The 24,699-nt window shown below is 42.0% G+C and overlaps 1 protein-coding gene across 12 annotated transcripts in view; it reads right to left on the reverse strand.

The window, feature by feature from the left end:
* Positions 1 to 24,699, reverse strand: part of CTNNA3 (catenin alpha 3) — a 394,943-nt gene that overhangs the window by 67,355 nt on the left and 302,889 nt on the right. For all 12 annotated transcript variants that reach the window (XM_088059440.1, XM_088059438.1, XM_088059441.1 and 9 more), the window contains one exon: positions 9,416 to 9,567. In XM_088059440.1, the coding sequence (XP_087915566.1) occupies positions 9,416 to 9,567 (152 nt within the window). The remainder of the gene's footprint in view (positions 1 to 9,415; positions 9,568 to 24,699) is intronic.

Consider the following 24,699-nt stretch of genomic DNA (forward strand, 5'->3'; position numbering starts at 1 on the left):
GATTGCTCACAGGAACGAGGAACCTCCTGGGAAGGGATGAGATTGCTGGGGTGGGGCCCCCCAGCTGCTCTGGCTGCAGGGTGACTGAGGCAGGGCCCAGGAGACAGAGCCGTACCTGTGTGCGGCCCCAGGTGCTACGGCCTCGCTCCGGATCCTTCCAGCGGCTCCCTGTCCCTCACGTGGACATGCTCTGCTGCATCCTGACGTGGAACTGGGACTCCTGTGGGTGCATTTAACACTGCAGCACATTCCAGGAGATTTCAAAGGCTAATCACACTGGCCCACATGATCATTTCTCATGTGCCGTTTCATGCTGGACCACGTTCAGCAAAAAGGAAGGCTTCTCTTTTGCAAAAGAATTATGTTCAACCTGCTAAATAATCCGGTTTTCTTCTATTTTCTGTAATTCTATGCAGACTACCTCATGAAGACCAGGATCACAAGGCACTTGGAGCAACTAACTCCTTTTAAATTAATATTATTGCCCCAGTTTCTAATAATTGAAGGACCTGGTACAGCAACTACCTTGGAGGCCGCCCTGTTGCTGTTTGCTAGGCTACACTGGAGGAATGGTGCAGTAAAACCACAATTTCAACCCAATCCATGTGCTAGAGGATACACAGCACTCCCCTGCTGCAACACACTTCCCTTCAGTACTCATACACACTGATTTTGCTGATAATATAATGAAGGGAGTCCTTTGTCTCTATTTCAAGAATATGCTGGAAATCCCAGGGTTTCTCAGGAAATTAGGTAGCATCAGTTTTGTCAACCTCTACCGAATTTTTTCAGGTAAAAAGGACTCACAAATACCATCATCAACCTGGCAGACCCAGTGGAGGCTATTTTTTCCCCCAATTCTCTGGAGAAGTTTTTCCAAGGTTTCTTTTTTGTGAATCATTTTCCCTGCTATCACTACATCTCCTTATGTCCACCTCCCTTCATCACTGCACTGCAACCCTGAGCACACTTTCAAGGAAACAACCTGGTGTGATTCAAGTTGGCAAGCAATGCTAACCTAAAAAACCCCAAACCAAAAGGAAGGAAGCTGTCATTAAAAGCAGAACCTCAATTCAAATATACCCATGGAACACTAAGGAATTCTAAAAACAGAAACCAAAAGAACTCAGGGAAGCAATCAAGAACCAGATGATTACAAACCTTTTCCCCTGTCACTGTGCTTTATCAGCAAGGACATGCATGACAAGAGGAGCAGGTCTGACACTGTTACACCAGTGTCAAGGCTCAGAATGGCACAGACCCCAGCACTGCTGCCCTACCCCTGTGCCAGTGGAGCTCAGAGCACAATCTAACACATATCACTGAACTCCTCAAGGCTCAGAATGGCACAGACCCCAGCACTGCTGCCCTACCCCTGTGCCAGTGGAGCTCAGAGCACAATCTAACACGTATCATTGAAGTCCAGGGATGTTCTGAACACATTTGTGATGTACCTCATTGCTTTTCTGCGCCACACCAGAAATATCCATCCTGCCACATGAAAGGCTCCACAGTGATAATGGCAACAGAGAGATTTCAATTAAGCCATAACCTTTCCAGAGCACTGTGATCAGGGGTGAAGGGAAATACAGCCAGACCCAGGCTGAGCAATGGAGATCTCTGAGGCAGAAGCACCAGCACTGACAGGGCTGCCTGCAGCACCACAGCTCCAGCCTGAGCTCTCAGTGCTGCTGAGAGCTGCACTCTCCATTCCTTGCCTTGCTCATACTCCAGTGAGCCATGTGGCAGGAGGCATATTTTAATGGAGTATCTATGATTTGTAACGCTTTTACTGTGCTTCCCCCAGTTTTGGTTCCAGTAATTCAGTCTTTCCCTTTTAACAGCATAATATTCATTCCATTTCTCTGGGAATATAATTTATATTAGACAGTAAGCACCAAATGGCAAGGAAGGAATACACATCATTTTTTCTTGCCCTAAGAAAAAAAAAAAAATCTCAGCAAAGATTTTAAATGTTCCAGAAAAAACTACTGTTATGTGCTTAAGTTTCCAATGAGCCACTAAACTAGAGCTATCAAATAATTCTGGAAGGTTCTGTCTTTGTGAAAGAGAAGGGCAATTTTGTGAACAATTAAAAGCATAATCACGTGTGACGCTTGCAATGTAATTTAATCCCTAGATGGGAAGAACTGACATTTAAAGGAGTATGTAAGTCCAAAGTGTTTATGGCACCTGTAAGCACACTGACTCCTGTATGTGACCCAGTAATCCCAGCACTGGGACATTTCCATGGAAAGGCATGTAGCAATTTGCTGCTGAGGAGCTCTTATTTCACAGCCCTGCACGATGCCTACGGCTGCATCGTTTGGGCAGAAGACAACACAGATTTGCCAGGATGGATAACTGCACATGATCTTACAATGGATGCAGTATGCAGGTGACACCACCACCACTATCTACCTCTGTATTCAGCATCTCTGAAATCATTTCTTATTTTTGTGTGTATGTACCCATAAAGGTTTTCCTTTTCTCTTTCTTTTCTTAAACAAAACACAACATCCTTTCCATTAGCTGACAAACTGGAAGGCAGGCTGAAGAAAATTTCATTTTTAACTGGAAAAGATGGGTCATACATTCCTGTGCTGAATGTAAACAATGAGGCATCAACACAGCCAACAATAGCCAAAGTATAGAATAGCAGCAGCATGCACTGTAGCAAACAGCTTCCTTACGTAAGCAAGCTTAACACACGCTGTTGCCTTGTTTGACCCATCAGTTCCCCATGGCTGTTCCAACTCTAACAGATAAAATGAAAAAGCAAACACTGAAGTCAGTGGGGCCCTGGATAACACTGCTTTCAGCAGCAGGTTGGACCAGCTGATCTCCTGAGGTCCTTTCCCTCCGTGAGCCTCTGTGCACACTTCTCTCCTCCTCCCCCGCACTGAGAAGAGGGTGACACCAGTGAAATGTGTGACAGTGAAAAGTAAGATGGGGTGCAACAGATACTGCAGTACTTCTGCCTTAAAAAGAAGGCTCCATTACCCATAATATCTTGGTTAAAATGAAGACCAACTGACTAGTATTAAAAGAGTTTAAAGCAATGGGGAAAAAGCTAACAGGTGTTAAGACAGATGAACTCCAGGTTTGAGCAGGGCGCTGCCCCAGCGCTGAGCTCCTGGTACTACTCTGAATTCTCACCTCCATTCCTGTCTGCAGTCACCAGGGTGGTGCACACGAGCTGCTGCTGCTTCTGAGACAAGAAATCTTCCCCATCAGACCTGTACACACAGCTGGCCTGACAACACCAAGTGCTTCCTCACCAGCTTATTAGAGCTGCAATTAGAGAGACTGCTCCTCCAGCACACGCACAGAACACCACAGGAGCTCTACAAACTGCTCCTCAGAAGGGGGCAGCTGCTTTGGACATCCCTCTTCCACTGCAAGATTTCTCTGTACAGAAATAACAGAACACATGGACATTAAAGGACCAGTTTGGAATTGCACACAGGAGGATAAAGGGGTGCTTGTTTTTCTACTGTTCATTCTGTATGTAAAAAAGATCCCAGAAGCTAAAACTGGCAATCTCCCTGTAAAGCCTGAGCAAATGCCTGGAGCATGGGAATGAGGCAGCAGTCAGAAGGATGGACAAAGAACTAAAAGTTAACTAAAAAGTTAAAACCTGTTCACCTCAAAGTGTAGAAATGCAGAAGCACACAAAAGCAGGCAATTTCTCTTGCCTTTTGTTAACAACAACAAAATAAAAATCCACCATTCCCAACTACCCTGTGGATGGACTCTACTTCAATGTTTAAACAAAGGGGACCTGAAGAAGGGGAAGGAGGGGGAGCACCCATCCTTGAGTGAAATAGTGTTTTATCTGTGCTCTGGCTTCCACTCCTGTGCCCTTGATGGGAAGGGTAAGCATGTGCTTTTTTCCTCTTCTGTGTCTCTCCCTGAGATGTAAATACACTACCTGTTTTTAAAATCAATAAACTATCTGTATTTCTACTCACCGTATTTTTTTTCCCCTTGTGGAAATACCTCAGCTTTAAAGACCAGGGGCTTGTTATGGCAATTGGGGAAACTCCAAACTAAAGCTACTTCTTAGGGTAGCATCCTGCCCACATATTAAGACAAATGGGTGCCACTTTCACGGAAAAAACAAGAAGTGGGTATTATTTTTTAATTATTATTAATTTATTATATACTTATATATAATATTATATATTATATTTATTAATTATTATTATTACACTACTGAGTAGCTCCTTGCTCTGTAAAGCAAGAAGTCAGCAACACTATCCCACCAAGAATCAGAAGTCATCTGGTTTGCTGAAGATATTAAAGGTCCTAAACCAAGGAAACTGAGACCTTAGAGAGTTTGTTACGTGGTACATAAACATGAAATGGAAACAAATTGATATGTACAGCTGTTTGCCAGAAAAGAGGGATTTGCTTTATTTATCTGGGAAGACAAACTCCCCTGGTACTAAATGGAGATCAGCATTTTTAAAAATGTCTGCATGCTAAATTGAAATGTATGCTGATTGTGTCCCAAAACTGTTTAGTACAGAGCATTTTGATAAGCTCTCTGCAAGGTAGAGTCATAATAATAATGATTGACTCGATGCTAATAGTGATATCAATTATAACATGGATTTGTACATTATGAGAAGGCTTCCTGGGTATCCTGTAAGAACACAGACATTTTTAGAAAGTAGGTAGATGAATTCAGATAAGAAAAGTAACCAGTGTGGGACAGTGCTCTAAGTTTTCCCAAAATGGTACTTCAAGGTTGGTGATGGTGACTGGAGATGTTAAAAGCCAGGGAATGTGGCAGGGACAAGCAGCTGCCAGCAGCTTTTACCTGCAGGTGTGCACACATGACCGTGGCACTGAAAGCTTTGAACTCACCTCTTAACTGGGTTCTACGGCACTAACTGACATTGTCCTTTTATGTGACTCTGCATAAAAACCTGAAAAGGGAAGAGGTGTCCAACTACCCCTAATAGACATCAGGTATTTCTGCTGCACTCTTTTTTGAAGACCTCACATGAGCTCATTCTTTTGCAGGCACACTGCATGCAGAGATACCAGTGTGTGGTAGGACTGAAGCTGACAAGGAGCTGGGGAAGGAAAGGTCCTGACCTACTCAGGTCAGCCACAACCAGAAAGTGCTGAGAGGTGCAGGACCAAGTGGCTAACTACTGCTGCAAAGGTTCTGCCTCTTGTGCAGCTGGTGTAGGACAGAAAAAGAGAAAGGTTTTTATCAAACTTCTCAATATGAGTTTTTACTGGATTAGCATCTCTCCTGTATTTCAGACCAACAATGAAGTTGAACAAGGCTGTATGAACTGTTCCTTGGCTGTCTGCTCCATGAGGTCTCAAGAACAAACAGCAGGACTGCAGTAAATGTCTGCCTTTCTCATATGTTTCCTTGTTTTGCTTTGAAACAGAGGTTCAATTCATGCCTGTTATTGCCTGCATTGGACAGGATCTAACTCACTTGGACTACAGAAGTAAAAACAGGCAGAAAACCCTGCAAGTGCAGATCATTCTGTCATTAGTAAAAGCCATGGTAGAATTTAAACTAGACACTCATTAACAGGCTGGAAGGTTCTCATCACTTGCTACCTTCCTGTCCTAGAGGTCCATGTTCTAAAACTTCCTGTACCTCTGCTGGGTGTTAGGTAATGAATTCTGCTGTCAAGTCTCTTACTGAGAGAAATCAAGCGTACTGAAGAACTCAGAAGTTCTGTTAAGGATGAATTCCTACATTTCTTTAAAACAGGATGAAAAACCACGCCAAATTTGCAACCAACAGAAGAAAAAAAAAAAAGGGAACCCATCCTAAGGATATTCTGAGAAAGCCAAAACATAAGAAAAAGCATTTATGCTGTAGACTGTTGAATGTGCAGCCAACCTGAGTCTCACTTTCCAAAGGAAATTAAACCACCAGTAAAAACAACAGTAAAAGACTGTTAGGTATAGAAACAGGAATATTAGGGATTTGAGATGCAGGGAGGATCTAATTGAAATGAAAGTATCTAGGTTAGACAGAAAAGAAGAATGAATGCATTTTTCAGTTTTGGGGGGCCTGGGGATGGATATCCCATACACCATGCTGCAGGGAAATCTAGGAACAACGTGCAAAACAAACTCAAAAAGCCTAACACCAAAAACTCTTGAGGGAACCTACGGTCTCCATGCCAGAATCCTGAGAGAAACAGCACAGAGAATACCTGTGCTGTTAGGTACAGCAGAAAAGGATTTTTAATAAAAAGCAGAAAGGATTTTTAATAAATGCTTTACAATGTTAAGAACAAGTATTTCAATACACATGCTCCACCTCTCACAAAATTAGGGAACATGGGTTCCTCACTGCTTCCAGGAAGATAAGAATAGTAAAAGCATTTTTTTGCATAGAGTGTATGAACCCTTTGCCCTCTTTTTGTCTCTGTAAAACCTGAACAGCTGCTCACTTGTTTATCCTCCAAAAAGAACAAAGAATTCTGTGAAACTTCTGACTTGGTGACTCTGTTTCCACTGTTCTTGGTGTAACTGTTAGGATGACTATTAGTGCTTCAGCTACCAGCAGTCACTATTCTTTTGAAGTCATTCCTTTCCACTGAGTTTATAGCCGAATGGGATACTGCTAGCTGTTACTTCAATCCCGCTGTCTCATGTTTTTCAAATAAAAACACCTCCATACAGAAGTTTTTGAAAAAGTTCAACCATTAATCTTAACGTTCTGCAGCATTTAGTATGTACTGTACCAAAAGCCATCAACCTGTTTCCTTTGACTTTTCTGCATGTTTACATGGCAGAATTGCTTTTAATTGTACTTCCTAATCTAACTTATTTCTGTGACATCAATACCCTGATTAAAATGTTATCCAGATAATGTACAAATGCTCCTGTGCAAGATCAAGCCCACAAAATCTCTAAAACACAGCAAAAATGAGATGCTTAGAGTCAAAAAATGTCAGAGAAATGTAGCTACACCCTGGATCAACTATCTAGTTATTGGAAATGTTATTAAGCATGTGAACAACTAAAAGCATCTTATGGGGAGCAGCATCCCGGTGCTCCAGAGGAATTTCTATTCCTGCTCCGCAGCACAACACATCTGCCACTCTGTAGCTGCTCTCCAGTGTTACATTACAGCATGCAGGATTGCAATGTATGTTTTATGTGTCTTTGGTTCAACTTGGACATTGAAATGCAAAGCTGATCATTTGCATTAACAATAGTATTGGGCAGCATTTTACAGTTAGGAACTCTATTTTTAAAAACGTTTTCTCTGTGTAATTATGTGTTTGAAATGCTTCCTGAGAAACTGATCTGGAGAATTTCTGCTTTTACTGCCACGTTTTATCACCCCCTGTGAATGAGTGGTCTTGTTGATTTACATTTCTCAATTATTTTTTGATTGAGTTCTTCCCCTGATTCAGCCTTGCACTCAACCCCCATAATCAGTGAGGTGCCAGAGTCAGCACACTGGCCACAGAACACTTCATTTCTTCACCTTGGCTGCTATGAACTGTACACCTGAGGAACCACCACACTGACTAAAGCTTCTTCCAGGAAACTGGCATTGTCTGCAATGTATCTAACCAGGAATGCAAATAATCCTGACTCAGAAAATGGATACCAGGGTTTCCTCAGCACTCCCTGTGCTGTCACTGTCTCTAAGGGAGGCTGGAGTAGCTGACTAACACTGCACCAAAGCTCAGAAAAACCTCCCCATGGCTGTGGCTGAACGATGGTATTGATTAAGTAGAAAGCTCCTGTTCTTTCTCACAGTTTTTGTAGTCTCCTGAGCTCTCATGAGGACCTGAAAGCAGCAGTGGAAGATGGCCCTGCAGAGCCACTCTATCACTGCTGTGCACTCCGGTGGTGTGCAGTGACTCACGTTCCATGGGTGCACAGCACAGGCACTGCACACCGGGCAATTCCTGGGATTTTCCTCTCATAACCCCTTTCTGAGTGACTGTCCACATACATACACCCACCACAGAGCACTCTGAGGAAATACAGCTTCCTCAGAGCTGTGTCTGCCTCCTCACAGAAACTGACTGAAGCCCTGCTACACTCCTCAGTGCGTTCCCAATTCAACAGAAATGCAAAACTCCTGAAAGAAATGCTCACGCATGACCATTCAAGTCTTTGAGGACTGGCCACAGAGAAGATTCAGATCTCACTGAGAAACAGAAGCAACTTTGTAATCTTTAAAGACCCAAGAGCCCCTCAGTCACTAGGGGAAGGGAGGGATGAGCAACACAGGCATTAATGGAACTTAAGTAGAAAAAAAAAGGAGATGTCCTACTGAAAACTTTTGTGTTCACTGACACAATAACTGAGTGGAAGATCTAACAGCATCATCCAGAGTCTGGTTTGTTTGGTTTGGAGCTACATCCAGCTCCCAAATTCTTACTGCTCTGGGGTACCTGTTGGATGTTTCAGGGTCTCTCTGCAGTACACAAACGGTTTCCTGACAACTGCAATAAGGATGAGACATTTTAGCCATTTTCCACATTTTAATTCCTACTTTAACTCCACACTGCAGTATGTTGAGACTAGTATTGTTCACATTGGAATGGTTTTGGTTGGAAGGGATCTTTAAAGGCCACCTAACCCAACCCCCCTGCAATGAGCAGACCAGTTTGCTCAGAGCCCCCTGCAGCCCGGCCTTGAATGCTTCCAGGGATGGGGCCTCAACCACCTCTCTGGGCAACCTGTGCCAGTGTTTCACCACTCACACTGGAAAAAATTTCTTCCTTTTGTCCTAAATCTCTCCTCTTTCAGTTTAGAAACATTACCCCTTGCCCTACCACACCAGGCCCTGCTGAAAAATCTGTTCTCATCTCATTTATAAGCCCCCTGTAAGCACCCAAGGGCTGCTGCACAGCCTCCACACAGCCTTCTCCAGCCTTTTTTGGTTTGAATTTTAAAAATAAGCTGTTCTGATTCAGTGTCTGAACTTCAGGAGAAACACAAGGGTAAATGCAGTGATTGCAATTGTGTAAGACAAAGAAATCAGGTTAAGTCTTCTGGTGTAAACTGAAAGAACTTGATATGGGATTATCAGAATCACCTGGAAATACTCTCTCCTACATTCCACAGGCTGAAGCTGAAGAACTACAAGATGATTTGGTTTTGAAGCTGTAAGTTAGTAATTAACAAAGCAAAGGAAGATCTTTACAAACCAAACATAACTACGTATTTTTAGAGAAGTAAATACATTTTTATGCAGCGTTCTGATGTGGTCCTCAGTGCAATTCTAGACATCTGGAGTTACAGTCACACATGTTTCACTGTAACCTGAATTTCCCAGGGCAGCTGGACCTGGATATGAGCCTGGGGACACTTATCACACACACACAGTTCTGGATGCTCCCAAAACGCCCTGACATCCAGAGCCATCCCAGAGAGGAGTATGACAAGAACTTACCCGGATCATCATGACGGAGCACCTGATGTTATGAATCGTATCGTACACCTTCTTAGAAACGTCCACAAACTGGTTGTCATCAAAGAGATGTGCTGTGTTCTTGCTTAAGCTCTCCAATGCAATATTTACTTGACTAATAAATTCTGGAATCACTGTTAAAAAAAAAACCAACACAAAATTCAGTGAGCATAAAAAGGGTAGGACATGTAATATTTTTTCTTTTTGGCAAAACACCTGACATTGATAAAAACTTTATTTTCTACAAAGCATTACAGTAATGGTGCAATTACTTTTAAGTGAGAACACACTTGTAGTTTTTATCACAGTTATAAAAATGCCCATGGTGAGCACATAAGCTGTGGGTGGTTGCACAGTATTACAAAGAAGAAAGAAATTTTAAAAGTGGAGCTGGGGAAGCAGCTGTAAAAATTTGTTGGTGATTTCAATAGCACTTTTACCCAAAGAACCAGGATGAATAACCTGGCTTGCAGTTGGAAGCATTGCCGAACAGACTGCCACTATTTCAGAATCTGCTTTCAGTCAGAATGGAAATGTAACTAGCAGAAAACTGGTGCTTATTCTTCACCTGAGGAAGTCCCCCAAGTGTAACCTGAATTTACCAGGGCAATTTATCCTGTTTGATTCAATCAAACAAACCGTGCATTTTGAGTCAGCTGGACATGAACCCGTGCTTTACCCAGAATATCCTGGGCATTTTCCTCTGATGCTGCAGGGCCTTATTCTGCACAGTGGCCTGGTAGCACCACATCACCCTCGACCCTTCACAGCAATCTGAAACTTGGATTCCAGCACAGAATATGGAGGAAATGCAGATGGAAAACCCATCACACACAGAAGGACCTCAAACAACCCCAGACCAAACTCATTTCCTGTCCCCTGGAGCCTGAACACAGAGAAGAAATAAATGCAAAAGGATAAAACTCAACTTGTGTTATATTCAGGATGAATCACAAACCTCATGGTACTAAAGCTCTGTCTCTGGCAATGGGCTGGTTTCAAACACTAACACACTGTTTGTGTTCCACAATTCACAAACTCATAACACATGAAAGCAACACTACCAATACAGTAAATGTGGAATGTTCCAGGCAAACTTTGAATTATGTAATAAATTTGTAGGCAGACAAAGCCTCAGCTGAAGACAACCAGATTTCTGAATTAGAAATCCTGGCAATTTAATACTTTAAGTAGTAGGAAAGGTGCTTCAATAATGCTTTCCCCCTAACTTTAATGAGGAGACTCACATAACCCTTGGAGACACTTAAATTCATTCTCAGATTACAGTAACTTCAGCAGTTGCCACGTGATTTGAAAAACAGGGTATTAAAAATCAGTGCTACCCTCCTCAGATTATCACTGAATAGTCTCACCTTCAAAAAGGTCTGTGGAAAGATTTATAACGAGACAGAAAAAAGACAAGGCGCATTTTTCATTTACAACCAAATAAAAAATAAAATAAATAAATAAAATAAAATAATTAAGGAGAACACGTGCGTATTTATTGTACGAAAAAAAAATTCAAAGAGCCACCACCGAATGAGAACCTTCCATCATTTCATAACTTCTTTTTCCCAGGTAAACAAAGATTTTGGCCCCTAGATTATCAAAGTAATTCAAGTGAGCAACCCAGGCTGCACTTGGGTACAAAGCCAGCAGCATTTCAGATGGGGCTTTGCAGCAACAGTGCTTTTACACAGACAATTTAAACACAAGACAATGCTGCAATTCTAAAATACGTAGGCACCAATCTGCAAATGAAGTGTGCAAATACATCTGGGTGACAAACAGGCCTGATTTCCTGGTCATTTCCCCTGGAAGCCATTAGATAACTCCCTCAAATCCAAGACTACTGGGATTTAGTTCAGTTCTGAGCTCCCAACCAATGATTTTAAAAACAAAACAAAAAAAAGGACATGTTGGTGCACGTATGAACTCTTACCCATGGATAGCTGATATCCAAAATACTTCATAGACCTTCATGGTCAGGCAACCCTCTGAAATACTGCTTTAAGTGGACCTGAATAACACCAGTAATTGTCCATCTTTCCCCTAGTGGATTTATTTTCCTAGGCAGCCTAAATATAGCGGACAAGTGGACGCAACTGAAAACAGGTGGAAATGATTCATTTTCTCAGTCTTTCAAAAACAAAATTAAACAAGTAAAATTTCAAATATCACGTGTTAGACAACTGGGAAGTACTATATTTTAATGGGGATTTGTTTATTTTATTTGTACATTTGTTTCTCCTGCAACAAAAATTAAAAGCAAATTTCCATATGAGCATCTGTAATTCTGCTTTCCCTGAGGGAGAAGGTGCAGAAAGGAGGATCTTTGCAAAATACCAATATGCTCATAAGCATAATGTTCAAAGTTCCTAAAGTAACTAAAGCTTTCACACTATCAAAAATACGTTCTTGAAATTAACCTAATTTGTTTTAGAATTTATCAAGTGTTCCCTAATTCCTCTGTTCTTTTAAACAGTATTATTCATATTTCCTTAGGAATGTTTTTCTTAGTTCTCTAAAATTTATGCTTGATTTTGTTATCTTCAATCCAAACCAACTAATGAACTCAGTGTGCAGTTTAACAGCTGTCAGGGCCCAGCTCTTCATACAGAAATCAAAACTTCACTCACCCCTTTATTCCAATTTGCAACTCTGTGCCTGTTATTTTTAACAATAAAGTGATCAGGAAAACAGAAGGCCACTGACAACAGGTGAGAGCAGGAGCCATGCGCTTGCACCTTTTAATTCAGCTCTGTTAAATGATTAACACCCCTTGAGGCACCATCAAAGCAGCCTGACAGTGAAAAAGCAACAGTCTCCAAAGTTAAACTGTTCATGTATCCAACACTCACCTAAAGAACATCTTAACAAACACACCTGACCAGTTGTGAACAGGCAACACCTCCTAGAACTGACCAAGAAAAAAATTACTTCTTTCTTTACATTCAAAAGATTTATGGTTTATACTCATGGGTTTTTATGATTTATAGGGTTTTATTTTATATATATGGTAATTTATGGTTTATATTTTATTTTTATGGTATTGATCAGGGAAAAAAGGGAAGAAACTGGTAAACCCACAATTTATCTCGAGAAAAAGAATCTGTGGCAAATAACCAAAGTTTCCCTTCAGTGTTTATCCACATGTACAAAGCCTGTCCTAGATTGACTTCATGATGCTTTATCCCCAGTGCTCTGTTCTGTTTAGGCTGGATATTGAGTTCTGCACTTTTAAGACTGGTTTGAGAGGGAAGGGGGGGAAGAAGCTGCAGTTTGTTTGCAGAAATTGCACTTGCTCCCCTGCACTCCTGCTCCCGGCCTGTGCTGGCTGCAGCACGGACAGACAGCAGGACAGAGCTCACCTTTGCTTTTTAGTCACTTTTTTTAAGCAAGCTGAGGCAGGGAAGTTCCCCAGCCTGGGGCTTTTCTGGCCCTGCTCTGGAGTGGAACCCCAGAAATGCCCCAGGAGCTCAGGCCTGTGCCCCACCGGGCCTGGGCCTCGGCAATTCCCAGCACCAGCAGGACCCGTGAGAGACAGAGAGCAGAGCTACACCCCACGACAAGGACTGTCTCTATATGACTCTCGTGGTTGGCTTCTTTTTCACCCTGAACTGAAGTTGATGAGAGGGAGGCAGTTTTTTCTCTTGTTCAGACTTGGTTATTTATTCTTATCTGCATTACATGGATACAGGGTACAAGCACTAAGATAGAAAGGTGCAAAATGACCATCAAAGATCTTCTTCAAGGTTTCTTATATGTCCATTTACCCAATTAACAGATGCCAACTAAATTATTTTTTTTAATGACCCAACACCTGAGTGCTGGACTGCAACATCTTCTACCCAATAATACCCAAAAACCTCTAGAAGATGAAGAAGAAAGAAGGACAAGAGACAACACCCCGAATCCTCCATCTTGTCTTCTGCTCTCTAAACTAGTTTAAACTCCAAACTTTAACTTTTTCACCCAGTGACTTAAGAAAAATTTCTAATTTACATATTTACATTCCTAGCTTTTCTATTTAACTTTACCAGTTGTTTTCAGGGTGTGATGTGAAATTCAGTGATGTCAGAGCCAGGTATCAGAGATAAGGGCACACTCTCTGTGCCTCTGACTCCAACAAAGGACTTGCCGAACCTGCCATCTCTTCACAACACGAGAGCTTGCATGTTTAATATTGTTCATTTTCTATGCTTGTTAAAGAAACAGGTTTTTTTCACTTTTCTCCAAAGAAACTTTTTCCCCAACCAGCTGGGGGAGGGCCACTTGAATCCGCTTTCTAGAGGGAGCCCTTTGGAAGCTCCCCCAAAAATAGCCAGTGGTGCCAGCAGACTGGGAAAAGGCTGGAGAGCTCCCACTAGAACAAAGAGTGAAGAACTACTCCTTCAAAGGCAGCTCTGAAATGCAAGTGAGAGCACAGGCAGTGACTGAAGCTCTCTGTGGCATAGCTTCAGAGCCCAGCTACACACACTGCAATCCAGCTCTGCCGTAACTCCACTGCCCTTTCAACACAGGAGGTGACTCTCCTGGGCATTCAGCCACCTGCAGACATATTCTGTACCCAAACAAAAATCATTAAAAAAGATGATTAAAAAAAAATAAATTTGGGCAAGTTGGAATGAAAATATGGTTTTCCTTCTAAAGACACAAAAATCGAGGCAAGTTAACTAGTCACAAATTCCAAAAAGCCACCTGAAGACAGAAGTATGCTCAAGTAAGGCCTAAAAAGCTCCTGGATGAGTTTCATTTGAAACTAGCACGCCAGCAGAGCACTGAAGTAAAGCAGCTGTGCAGGCAGGCAAGTTAAAAGAGGTGTGTGCAACCCAGACCTACACCAAGGCACAGGTGGTGGCAGCGTAAGAAGTGACTTGACACAGGAGGTGTGTACCTCAAGTGTTTTATTATTCCCCCAGAACCTCACCACCTAGCATCAGTCAGTGGGACGGATGGATACACAGGCTGCTTCCAGAGGATTTAAGCAGTTTTCCAGTTGAAAGAATTCACTAGAAGCGTATGATTGTAAAGATTAAAAACACAGCCACCTCTTAAATGCAAGGTAATACTAAAGAAAGTAAGAAATGTAGTTAATAGCCACACAGCCTTTATTCAGTACTTCTTTATTTAATTACACTCTGAGACCAAATAATAGTTCGCATTTCTTGTCATTAAAAAATAAGCATTTGTAAATTTCTTCTGGAAAGGTATCTAAGAATTTCAGATAACAGGAACACTGCATATTCCAGTAAGTCAATTTTACTGCTAAGTATTGTATCTACTCTTAATGTCAATTCAATCCAGAATAGTATATTAAGAATTAAAAAATAAAACCCATCTAAGCTGAGGCAACTGTGCTGGCTAAGGGACACCATGTGAAATAAAAGGGATCTGCTGGCAGGAGCCTGAGTCACAGCACCCAATGTGCAATTCAGAATGGAACAGATTGTTTCAGTGACTGATGGAGATTGCTTCGTTAGAAATGCTCCAAAATACATTGAAATAATAATGGAATTACTGAAAAGAAGAGTACTGGGCACTCACTGCAAAAGGTTGAGCTGAGTAACACGAACAGGTCTGGAAACTCCAACTTGTGACTGTTACAAATCCACATAATGCAATCCTAACAGCAAGATCAAGCTGCTTCTGAAGCTGATTGCACTGTGGTACAGACCCCTAACTCAAGCCACTCTTTCTGTGATACAAGGTTAAATTGGTAACTTTTTACCATGTAACTGTATCCTACAGCTCTCCAAGAGATACATTTACATATGTAAACACTCATACACACACGTATATATATACATATATGAGAGAAGCACAAGAGCTGTGTGATTACATGGATTTGATATACCCCTTATATTAGCCTTCATATTCAATCACCTCATTTGGTAACAAGCTTAGAGGTTTCATACAGGAAAAGAGATTAACTATTTGTGTAACCACAAGTTAAGCTGAAACATCTCGTACTCCTCCGGCAGTCTCAATCTCAAACCAATGTATGAGAGGCACAATCTCAGAATCCCCCATTGTGCCCACTCCTCTCCTTGACTATTTGGAGCATAAAGATCTATAAATTATCTTCATGGAACTCAGCAGTTCATGCTAAAGTTGCTGCATAATGACAGTGTAATATGCCATGAAGTAGCCCAGGCAGAGGCCTGATGCATGTGAAACATCTCCTAATAAAGCAAGCCGTAATCAGTATCTGCTCCTGGAAGCCAGGCTGTGCCAGCTGCAGCTGTGCAGAGGCATTTTGCAGCTTGCAAAGCTGGCAGACTGCTGGCAGCCCCACAAGCACACAGCTGAGCATGGAGATATGTAAGTATACAGAGAATTACCTAGCTGTATACAAATGGACATCAGGAGTATTTCTGCTGCATATGTTTACAGACATTTACACAAAAACTACGCTGAACACGACAGCAGTTCTGTGGTACTACATCTTCACAGCTAACAAGGGGAAGATTTTTAGGAGTTAACTGTCCTGAATATGAGAAAATATTGATAGTGAGTGAGACCTAATTACTGGCAGCGTGTGTAATTAATGAGTGACAATCCAGTAAATTGCTGCTTTTCATTCTGAAATGGCTCTAATTTATTCCTCCCCTAAACACACCCAATGGTAGTGATTCAGCTTCCTACCTGGAACACACAGTCATTCTGCTCTGCACTGAGAGTTTAGATGTACACACCAGTCCCTGCTCTCTGTAAAGCACGGGCACAGGGGACTGACTGACTGACTGATTGATTGTTTGATTGGGACTCTGGAATTCCTGGACTCTCCCCTGCACAGGTGCCCTCCCCACAAGCCTGGCAAAGGCCTGGAGCACTGCACCTGGGAATGAAAGCAGTGTCCTGCATCTGGCCATCACACTTGAAGGCTTCAGTGGGATCCCTCACAGGGATATTCAACAGGGCTCTCTGTGGGCATGCTTTTGAGGAAGTAGATGAGTTTCCCTGTGTAAGGAACTCATTAGAGACAGGTCAGAGCATTCAAAAGAGCAGAAAGATCATTTAAATCATTTACATAATCCTCCTTTTGAAGCCCTCTACCTAATACATTTTGCTGCCATGCTCAAGGACAGACTGACCATGAGATCCTAGAAGAGAATGGCATTTCCCCCTAGGAAAGATGAGAGCAATTTCAGAATTTCTTTCTCATTCCTTCGCAGACAGGGTGGACCATGTGGGCCTGTCTTGTCTCATCAGTCCCATGCTACAAGCAGGGCACCCATGAGCTGTGGAAACAAGCACCACCCCTCAGTTCAGCTCCCAGCCCAGAACATGCCCTCCCTTCCTTCAAGTGCAGTCCCTGGGTTTCATTTAGAGCCATCTGCACTACGTGCCATGGCACACAGATACACAGAAGCTATGACTAGCACATACCCAAAGTCTGTACCTAAAAAACCCCAAACACAGCCAGAGCTCAGGCAGCAAGAGCAAGGAGACAATTAACATATCAGGCAATTTCTACAGGCTGCTGACCAAGTACTCCCAAATTGGGGTTTTCCAAATGGACTGAGCAGGACACGGAAAATACCATAAAAAGGATATTAAGGTCCTTGGCAGGGGTGGGAGTGACTTCATTCTACGTAAGAGAGACTATCTGAACAGACAGCAGCTTTTTAGTAATTTAAGTGGGAAAGTGAAGTGCTGAGAGTTTAATAAAAATAAAATTGCAACCGCCCCAAACCCCTCTCTGTGAACCTTGTTTGGCTTCATTGTAGAAGCTTTGTGCTATAAAGCACCCAAGCTAGAGAATGTTAATTCACAAAACCCTTCCAGTCACCTGTAAGGGAGAAGGTGGGAAGAAACCTTTATTTGCAGATTTGCAGTTACTTGTGTGTGGTCCCCAGCCAGCACTCGGGAGTGCTCGGTACCGGCAGCTTTCCGTGCACTACAGGAACTTTAGCTCAGGACACAACACCAGTGTCGTTTCACAAGCTCAGAACAGGCAACTGAGCCTCATTTTCCCAAATATAACTATGCTGACGACGAGTTGGTCTTCAAAACATTAACAGCAGACAACAATTTAAACACTTCATTTTGAAATGCAGCCAGCTATTTTGGTAGATTACTAGAAATATTGTCTTTTTAGAAATGTGGTTCCCAGTGGGTGTAGCATCAACCTAGAAAACCTGAAAGTAATTGAATTAACCACAAAGAATAAAACTGCACAAGATTCCAAGCTTTTCTTGGCCCAACGACAAAAAAAAAATTGCATCCAACTGGGAAACATCAGAAAATTAATACAGCTTTTTCGGCAGAGTCAGATACCGTGTCTTTGACATATGTTAGCAAACAACAAAAACATACAAGACAAAATGTCCTTGGACAAAATGTATTTGTGAAAAGGGTCACTACATTTTAGTTCTATGGTTACTACAGTAACTTGGAATAACTGAAATAATTTAATCAAGAAGAATTATTTTTCATGGAAGACTGCTGACATTTAAAAAGTAAGCACAAGAAAAATACAGCTTGGTAGCCAAAATCTTCAAATACTTAATTACAATGAAATACCAGTAAATGCTGTCAACTGCAGAAAAGATATTTTTCTGAATGATGCCAGAAAAAGACTGTCTCTAAATGTATTATTCAGGGCTAGCCTCAGAATGATTCAGAAAGCAGTGATCGTGACAGACTGACTGTGTGCTCCTGCCTTTGCTGCAGCCCCTGGGAGCAGTGGGACTCTGTTTGGTGGGACCACAAACACTGGAACCAGCCCAAGGAGCAGGGACCCAAGGGCTGCACGACAGTCCCAGCCAGTGGCAATGGGTGCAGTGGATTTGGAATGGCTCTAACTGCTGAAGCCCACCATGTCAGCTTTCATTATTAGAATAAGGTATACTGAAGTGGATTAAAATCAAGAGTCAGGAAGGGCTGCTGGTGCACTCAGTGACAATGTTTAACTGCAGCACACAATGGCTCAAGAGCAATAAACCTGCTAGCTGCAGAAGGTGAAATACCAGTGGGCAGCTTGTTTGGGGCATGGTGACAAACTCCAGTGGCTCTCTCTAAGGGCTCAAAGCAGGAACCTGAAAGGGCTGCTGGCCCTCAGCATGCCGACCATAACTGCATCCTGCATTACACCTTCTGCCCTACAAAGAAACCCTGTCTTACGCAACTGCCCCAGAACATCAAAAAGAACCTTCTTCAGTATTTACCTGCAATCTTTCCATCAGCTGCTGCATAAATAAATCAGCAACATTTCAGGCTATCAGTGCTAACGCTGTTATCAGCGGGGAGAGGCTCCTCAGCTGAAGGCTGCCCTGCACAAGAACAGAAGGGCTGGAGGATCAGCTGTAACAGGAACTGACTGCTCTGCACGGCCACCTCGGGAAACTCCAGCTGCACTGGACTGCTGACCGACGACAGAGGGACTTGCCAGTTACATTTCCTGCTACATCCCATTCTGTGCAGAGGCTATGGAAAGGCTGAAAAGGTTCCCAAGACTTTTTTCTTCTTTACTTTACTTACAAAGACTGACTACAAGAAAGCTTCCTCTCAACCTGCAACACAGACAATCATAATTTTACAGATAATCGTAATTTTCCTCCAAGATACAGAACATCAGACTGTTAAAGATTTAAGAAAGTCAGGTATCAGCTCACAAACAGTGGTTAGAAACTGAATAAAACTACTCTGAATAGAACTAGCATTATTAGAAATGGAGTCAAACTAGCATGGCTTCTAGCACTATTAAGATACAAACTCTAAAGGTGTTTTTAGGGACAGGTTCTTACTTGCCTTACTTATCTCACACAATAAAGATATAAGGAAGACAAGCAAACAAACAAAATAAACACAAGAGGACTATGTTGTTATTTGAAAGAAATCTGAAGCGCTGCTGAAAATTTTACTATTAGCTCTAAGGAGAAGAAAGTAATTAGCACGGTTTGAAATGAGCATGCTGAAGAGTAAACAAACACCAAAAAACAGAGCACCTACAGGTTTTAGATGCTTCTTTGCCTACTTGGAAACACATCAGACTGAACCGCACTGATGGACTGTATCCATTTGCAATGTTTCTATGCTTGACCACTATTTAATACATAATACCTCATACAAGAGGTTTGTATTAGCATTCTGGAGAAACTTGCAGATTTTGAACCAAGTCTATGCAAGCATTTTTATACTCCAAGTCCTTCTCAATAGTAACAGTATGTACTTCTAATAACAAGCAAGTCACTAAGCAGAGAAAGAACTCTTTTCTAAGAATCTGAGATTACTACAGCAGAGTACGAATGCTCATATTAAAACATTTAATTACCCAGAAAAGATGGCTCTTAGGTGAATGCAGCTGGTGTCTAACAGGAAAAACCAGGTAAAAACCCTATATGCACAATTTGATAAGGACTCTGCGTATCAGCTCCTTAGACAGAAGGCCAACACAACATCACATCAGTCACAGCTTTGTCCAGCTAAGTCTTGAAAACCTTCAAAGGCAGAAATACCACTGCATCTCTGTTGCAGTGCTGCACTGCACAGAACACATCCCCTGCTCTGCCCTCTCTCTCCCTGGTTTTCTCCGCTGCACCTTGTGGCCACTGCCCTCAGTTGTGCCACCTGTCTCTGCCACCAGAGTCCCTGCAAGTCTCTTGGGAAGCTGCAGGTTCCTATCCCTTGTCCCTGCACTGCCACCTCCCAACTCTCAGTCTCTCCCTGCTCTCACCAGTCTCCTGCGCTAAGGCCCAGCCCATCCTCAGTATCCTCAGTTCTCCAGAAAGCTTTTCCCCAACAGTCTGAGTTTGGCAAGGCCTACTTGGCAAAGTGTACAGTGAGTACCATCCTCTTTCCAAGGGTCACATCCTTAGATCTTTCCCATCTTATTTCAGCACTCCTCTTATAATCCATGTATCAACTTTGATGTTTGGCATACAATCATGAGATATTATTTTACCATGAATGCTTCCTCAGAGATCTGTTTCATGGTACTTCCTGAAATCTAGCCCCCCCCCCTTCCTAAAAAAATAATCATATCAAATCCAGCAGTGTGCAGATATCATCTAGAATTGCTCACTAAACACTTCTGACTTCAAATCAAGGAATCAGTTCCAGGCAATTATTTTAAGCCTTCCTCAACATCAAAAATAAGGTTCCTGGGAAAACACTAATGTTCACAAGGTATAAGGAATGTTACTTGAAGCTTCAGGTCAGGAAAGAAATTGTAAAATTGAACCAGAAGGGGAAAAAAAACCCCAAAACCTCCAACTAAACAAGCTGTTGAAACATGTATGGGTTTTCCCCAAACATTCCTGTTGATTAGGAGGGTCATCATCAGTTTACTGCCTAACCTGGCTGCTATTCCATGAGCAAAGCATGGCTGCTACTTTATAGTACTTGGGAAGGGTAAGGAATTCCACAAAAATTTTTTGCACAATAGCCAAAATACAGACCTTCCCATCTGCTGACTGAAGCTGTCCACCTTTGAATTTTTAGTGCCTGACCACAATCTAAAAGGAGTGTGTGTGACAGTTGTACATTCCTGCACGAGACTCTGTGACAAATGCTTCAACTCTGATGGATGCATTCCTTACACTTCATCCACTACCTACTGAATTATTCCAAACAACTGCAGCTGTTTAACAGCACTGGCTAAACTCAGGAGGTGGTCTGCTGTTCCCATGTGACACAAAACAAAACCTGCAGCAAACAAAAGCAGCTTCAGAGACGACCTTGCCCAGCAGTGGGATTCTGGCAGAAAACAGAATAGTCCCCAGAAAGCGAGGAGAAGCACTATTTACAGAAATTTATTTGGCATACAATGCATTCAATGCCACTTCTCCAAATACTGCCATGAGTGGTGGTGACAGACTTACTGAGACAAGGTGAGCAAAATGAAGACAAGCTCATCATTTATGATTTCAGCAAGAATCAATTTTACTACATTAACAGATTTATAATCCAAACATACATACACAGGCATATATAAATCCTAATGAATTTATGCATATGCTCCCCGAAACAGGAGCTACTGCATCATTTCCAGATCTAAAAGTTCATGGTTTCTAGGGAAGGAAGCAACAAGAGCTGAGGGCATGCTGCCAGAAATGAATCACTAAAAAAATCTTAAACAGAGTGGAGTCAGATGCATGTAGTTGGAAATATTATTGGAGGGAGGCAGGGAAATAATATAATTTTATGATTATGATAAGGCATGTAAAATTATGAATTTTACTTTAAAACATAAAAATGTATTCTATGCAAAAATGAAAACTGTGAAAGATGCTTTTTGTGAATTCCCATTTGGAAATTATCTCTATGAAGAACTTAAGAGTAAGCTACAGTTGAAGAGCAAAAAGATACTACAATTTTTCAAGTCTTAGGAAATCCTTACCAAGACTGGATTCATATTCACAATTTAAACCAAAACAGTCCTCACAGATACTGTGAAATAGAAAATGAACTCTTAAGCACTGATAATTTATGAAATCAAGTTACCCAATTCACAATCCTGCTTAGGAAGCAGCAAATCATGCTCTGAGACATGTAAATGTTAGAAAAGCAAATGGTCAGAAGAGTGGTAAATCCCGAAGTATTTCAAAGTCTTTAGTCCATACTGGGAAAGGCCAGAAGGTAGATCTGACCAGCTGGCTCCAGGACACATCAGATGAAGCCAAAACTGCTCATTAAGAATGCTCCTAAAACGTTCCTATTGCGAAAAGCTTGTAAAACAGACAAAAATTTCAGCTTCTGTAAGAAAGATGCCATCTCTAACATACTACACTGCTCTAAAAGACAACAGGACAAAAGGATTCTTTAGATGTGGAATGCCAAAGGAAGCAAATGATCAGCTGGTGCCTGAGACACAGCAAGTGAACCATGGACAGGTGCAACAGACAGCACACTTGTAACTCCCCAAAAACACAGAGTAACAACAGCATCGGGGTTTGTAGGTGCAAGAGTGCAAGGTAATCATCATGGCAAGAGTCATGAGATAGAGCTGTGTCCCAGAGGCTCTGGAAAACACATTCCAAGTATCTGCAAAGGTTACACAGCTGGAAGTGAATGAAATGCCCTTAACATTACAGAGGTCAAGGCACTTAAGAGCTTAATGCAAGTAAGTCCCAGCTGAAATGAAGGTATGGTTTTGATAGGGGCATAGAGAGAACCTTGGCAAGTTTGGGAGTTTACTGCAGCGAAACACAGTGAAAGGGACAGCAGGAGTTCCCTGATCACCTATGGGGAGGGCCGTCATTAATGAAGGGACTCTAGTGAACCAGACTGGTCTAGAGGTCCTTGAGATCTAAAAGAGAGCTATATTAAAAGGGATATACTCAAGAATATACAGACACTGCGAAGTCACAAGTTACCTCTTAATGTAGCTCCGAGTGAGAGAAGATTTATCACAAAACATCACATACAATGACTACAGAAGGGCAATTCTACTTAAAAGAAGCCCAACAAACCAAAACCCCAGCCTACTAAACACTGGAGAGAGAAAAACAAAAAGCCATTACTATCCATTACTACAGGGCCTATGGAATTGCAGAAGCAAAGACAACACTGGCGTTCAGTGGCGCCCTGGCTTTAAGGAAGGCTTCCCCAAGTGTCCTCTGCTCCAAAATCAGACTGCAGGTAAAGCAGGCTTCACCAACTTAGCAAATTCATTACCATGGAACAAGATTTAGAATTCACCCAACATCCTCACTTTTCCAGTTTTTCCACCATTGTTGCTCAAACCAAGAGACCCTTCCCCCACCTCCCTCCCTCTCCCCATGTAACTCAAATGGAGCAGGACCACAGGTGCCAAATCCATGGCAGGTAACAGAAAGGTATTTACAATCCTAACCCAGGAAAACGACCTAACAACCAAAAACAAATCAAAACTCAATTGAACAGCACAAAAACCAAGTTACTACCTTCAGAAACACGGATTTATTTTGTAACAGCACTGCATTTTAAGCGCTGCTCTCACTAAGGTTTCTCTTGAGAAGGAGGAAAGCTCTTGGAGGCTCGGTGTATCCAAGGAGTGCTCTGAGCAGGGCCATCAGCGTTGGGCACTCTGAAGAGTCACTGAGCAAGGCCTGGGGGAGCAGGGCACTCAAGAGCAGTTTCCTCTCAACACTTTAAATGATCACTAAGTGCAGCAGCATTTTAAAGAAGCAGATGTGTAGTTAAAAGCACCTTAATGCCCACACAGTGCCCATAATCAACACGGGCATTATGCTGCTATTAACAGTGAAGCAAAGATATTTTTTGAGCTAGAGGAAAGGAGGAAAAGATTGACAAAAAGAAATTACAATGTTCAGGGTCATTTTTTGATTACCTGGAACTCCAAAAATGTTCCTACTTCCCCCTATTTTTCAGAACATTCTTACATCAGAAGCAAAATCCAGTTTTTAAAGCCATGATTTTTAACAGAATTTCACAGAAAGGTCAGAACACAGCCCTACAAAAAAAAGCCTCACTGCAGACACCACCAAATGGAGGTTACTGACTCTGTAACAGAGCAACAGCCACAAGAATGAAGGGTTATTGCTTAAGTCAGTCTTACAATCATCATGTAACTCATAAAAAAAGCATATTTTGGGCTAAGTCATGTAAATACCCTCAGTGGTTTTCTTGGCCCATTTTTTTTCTTTGTCCTTTTAGCTCTTAAAATAATTCTGCCAAACAGTTTCTCGTAAGCTGTTCCTTGTCTGGGTTGTGCACCAATTTCACAAGGTCACCAGTTCCATAACCTTGTGTGCTCAGGCCTTTCGCCTTCAAATGTTTTAGGGATTTTCATTTTTTTATACTTTGAAGTGACAGGAATCAATCCTCTTCTTCAGCAGTCTTTGGGCTTCATAAGCAAGGGCAAAAATCACTGAATACTAAACAGACTTGAACAGCAAGTATTCTCTTTAGATCTCATCCTGACACAGATGAACAGCTGGTGAAAAATAGTTTCTCGTTAAAAACTTGCCTTTCTAAATTAAGAAAAACTTAGGATTTTTTTGTGTGCCCCACAGAATGAGTAAGGTTCATTCACCTCGTTTTAGCCACCGCCAAATGAACAATTTAGAATAAATGTGGTCATATAGGTATCTTTTGTCCTACAACAGGAGGTAAGGACCTTCAAGAGCCCATTCATTCCATCTGAGGATCCAACCTGAAGCTACTTCTTGGGAAAAGCCAGTGAAGTCTCTGGAGGTGCTCCTCTCTCCCCATGCTGGCTCAGGTGGCTTTGCCAAAAGGTGACAAAGTAAGTACAAAGTGTCAGAGCGGGCAGGAGAAAACAGACGAGCCCCTCTTGCATTTCCTCTCTGGAGGGT

The sequence above is a fragment of the Pseudopodoces humilis genome, chromosome 9, assembly GCF_049639895.1.
Source record: "Pseudopodoces humilis isolate 2021_Gansu_Grassland_sample_001 chromosome 9, ASM4963989v1, whole genome shotgun sequence".
NCBI classification, from domain to species: domain Eukaryota; kingdom Metazoa; phylum Chordata; class Aves; order Passeriformes; family Paridae; genus Pseudopodoces; species Pseudopodoces humilis.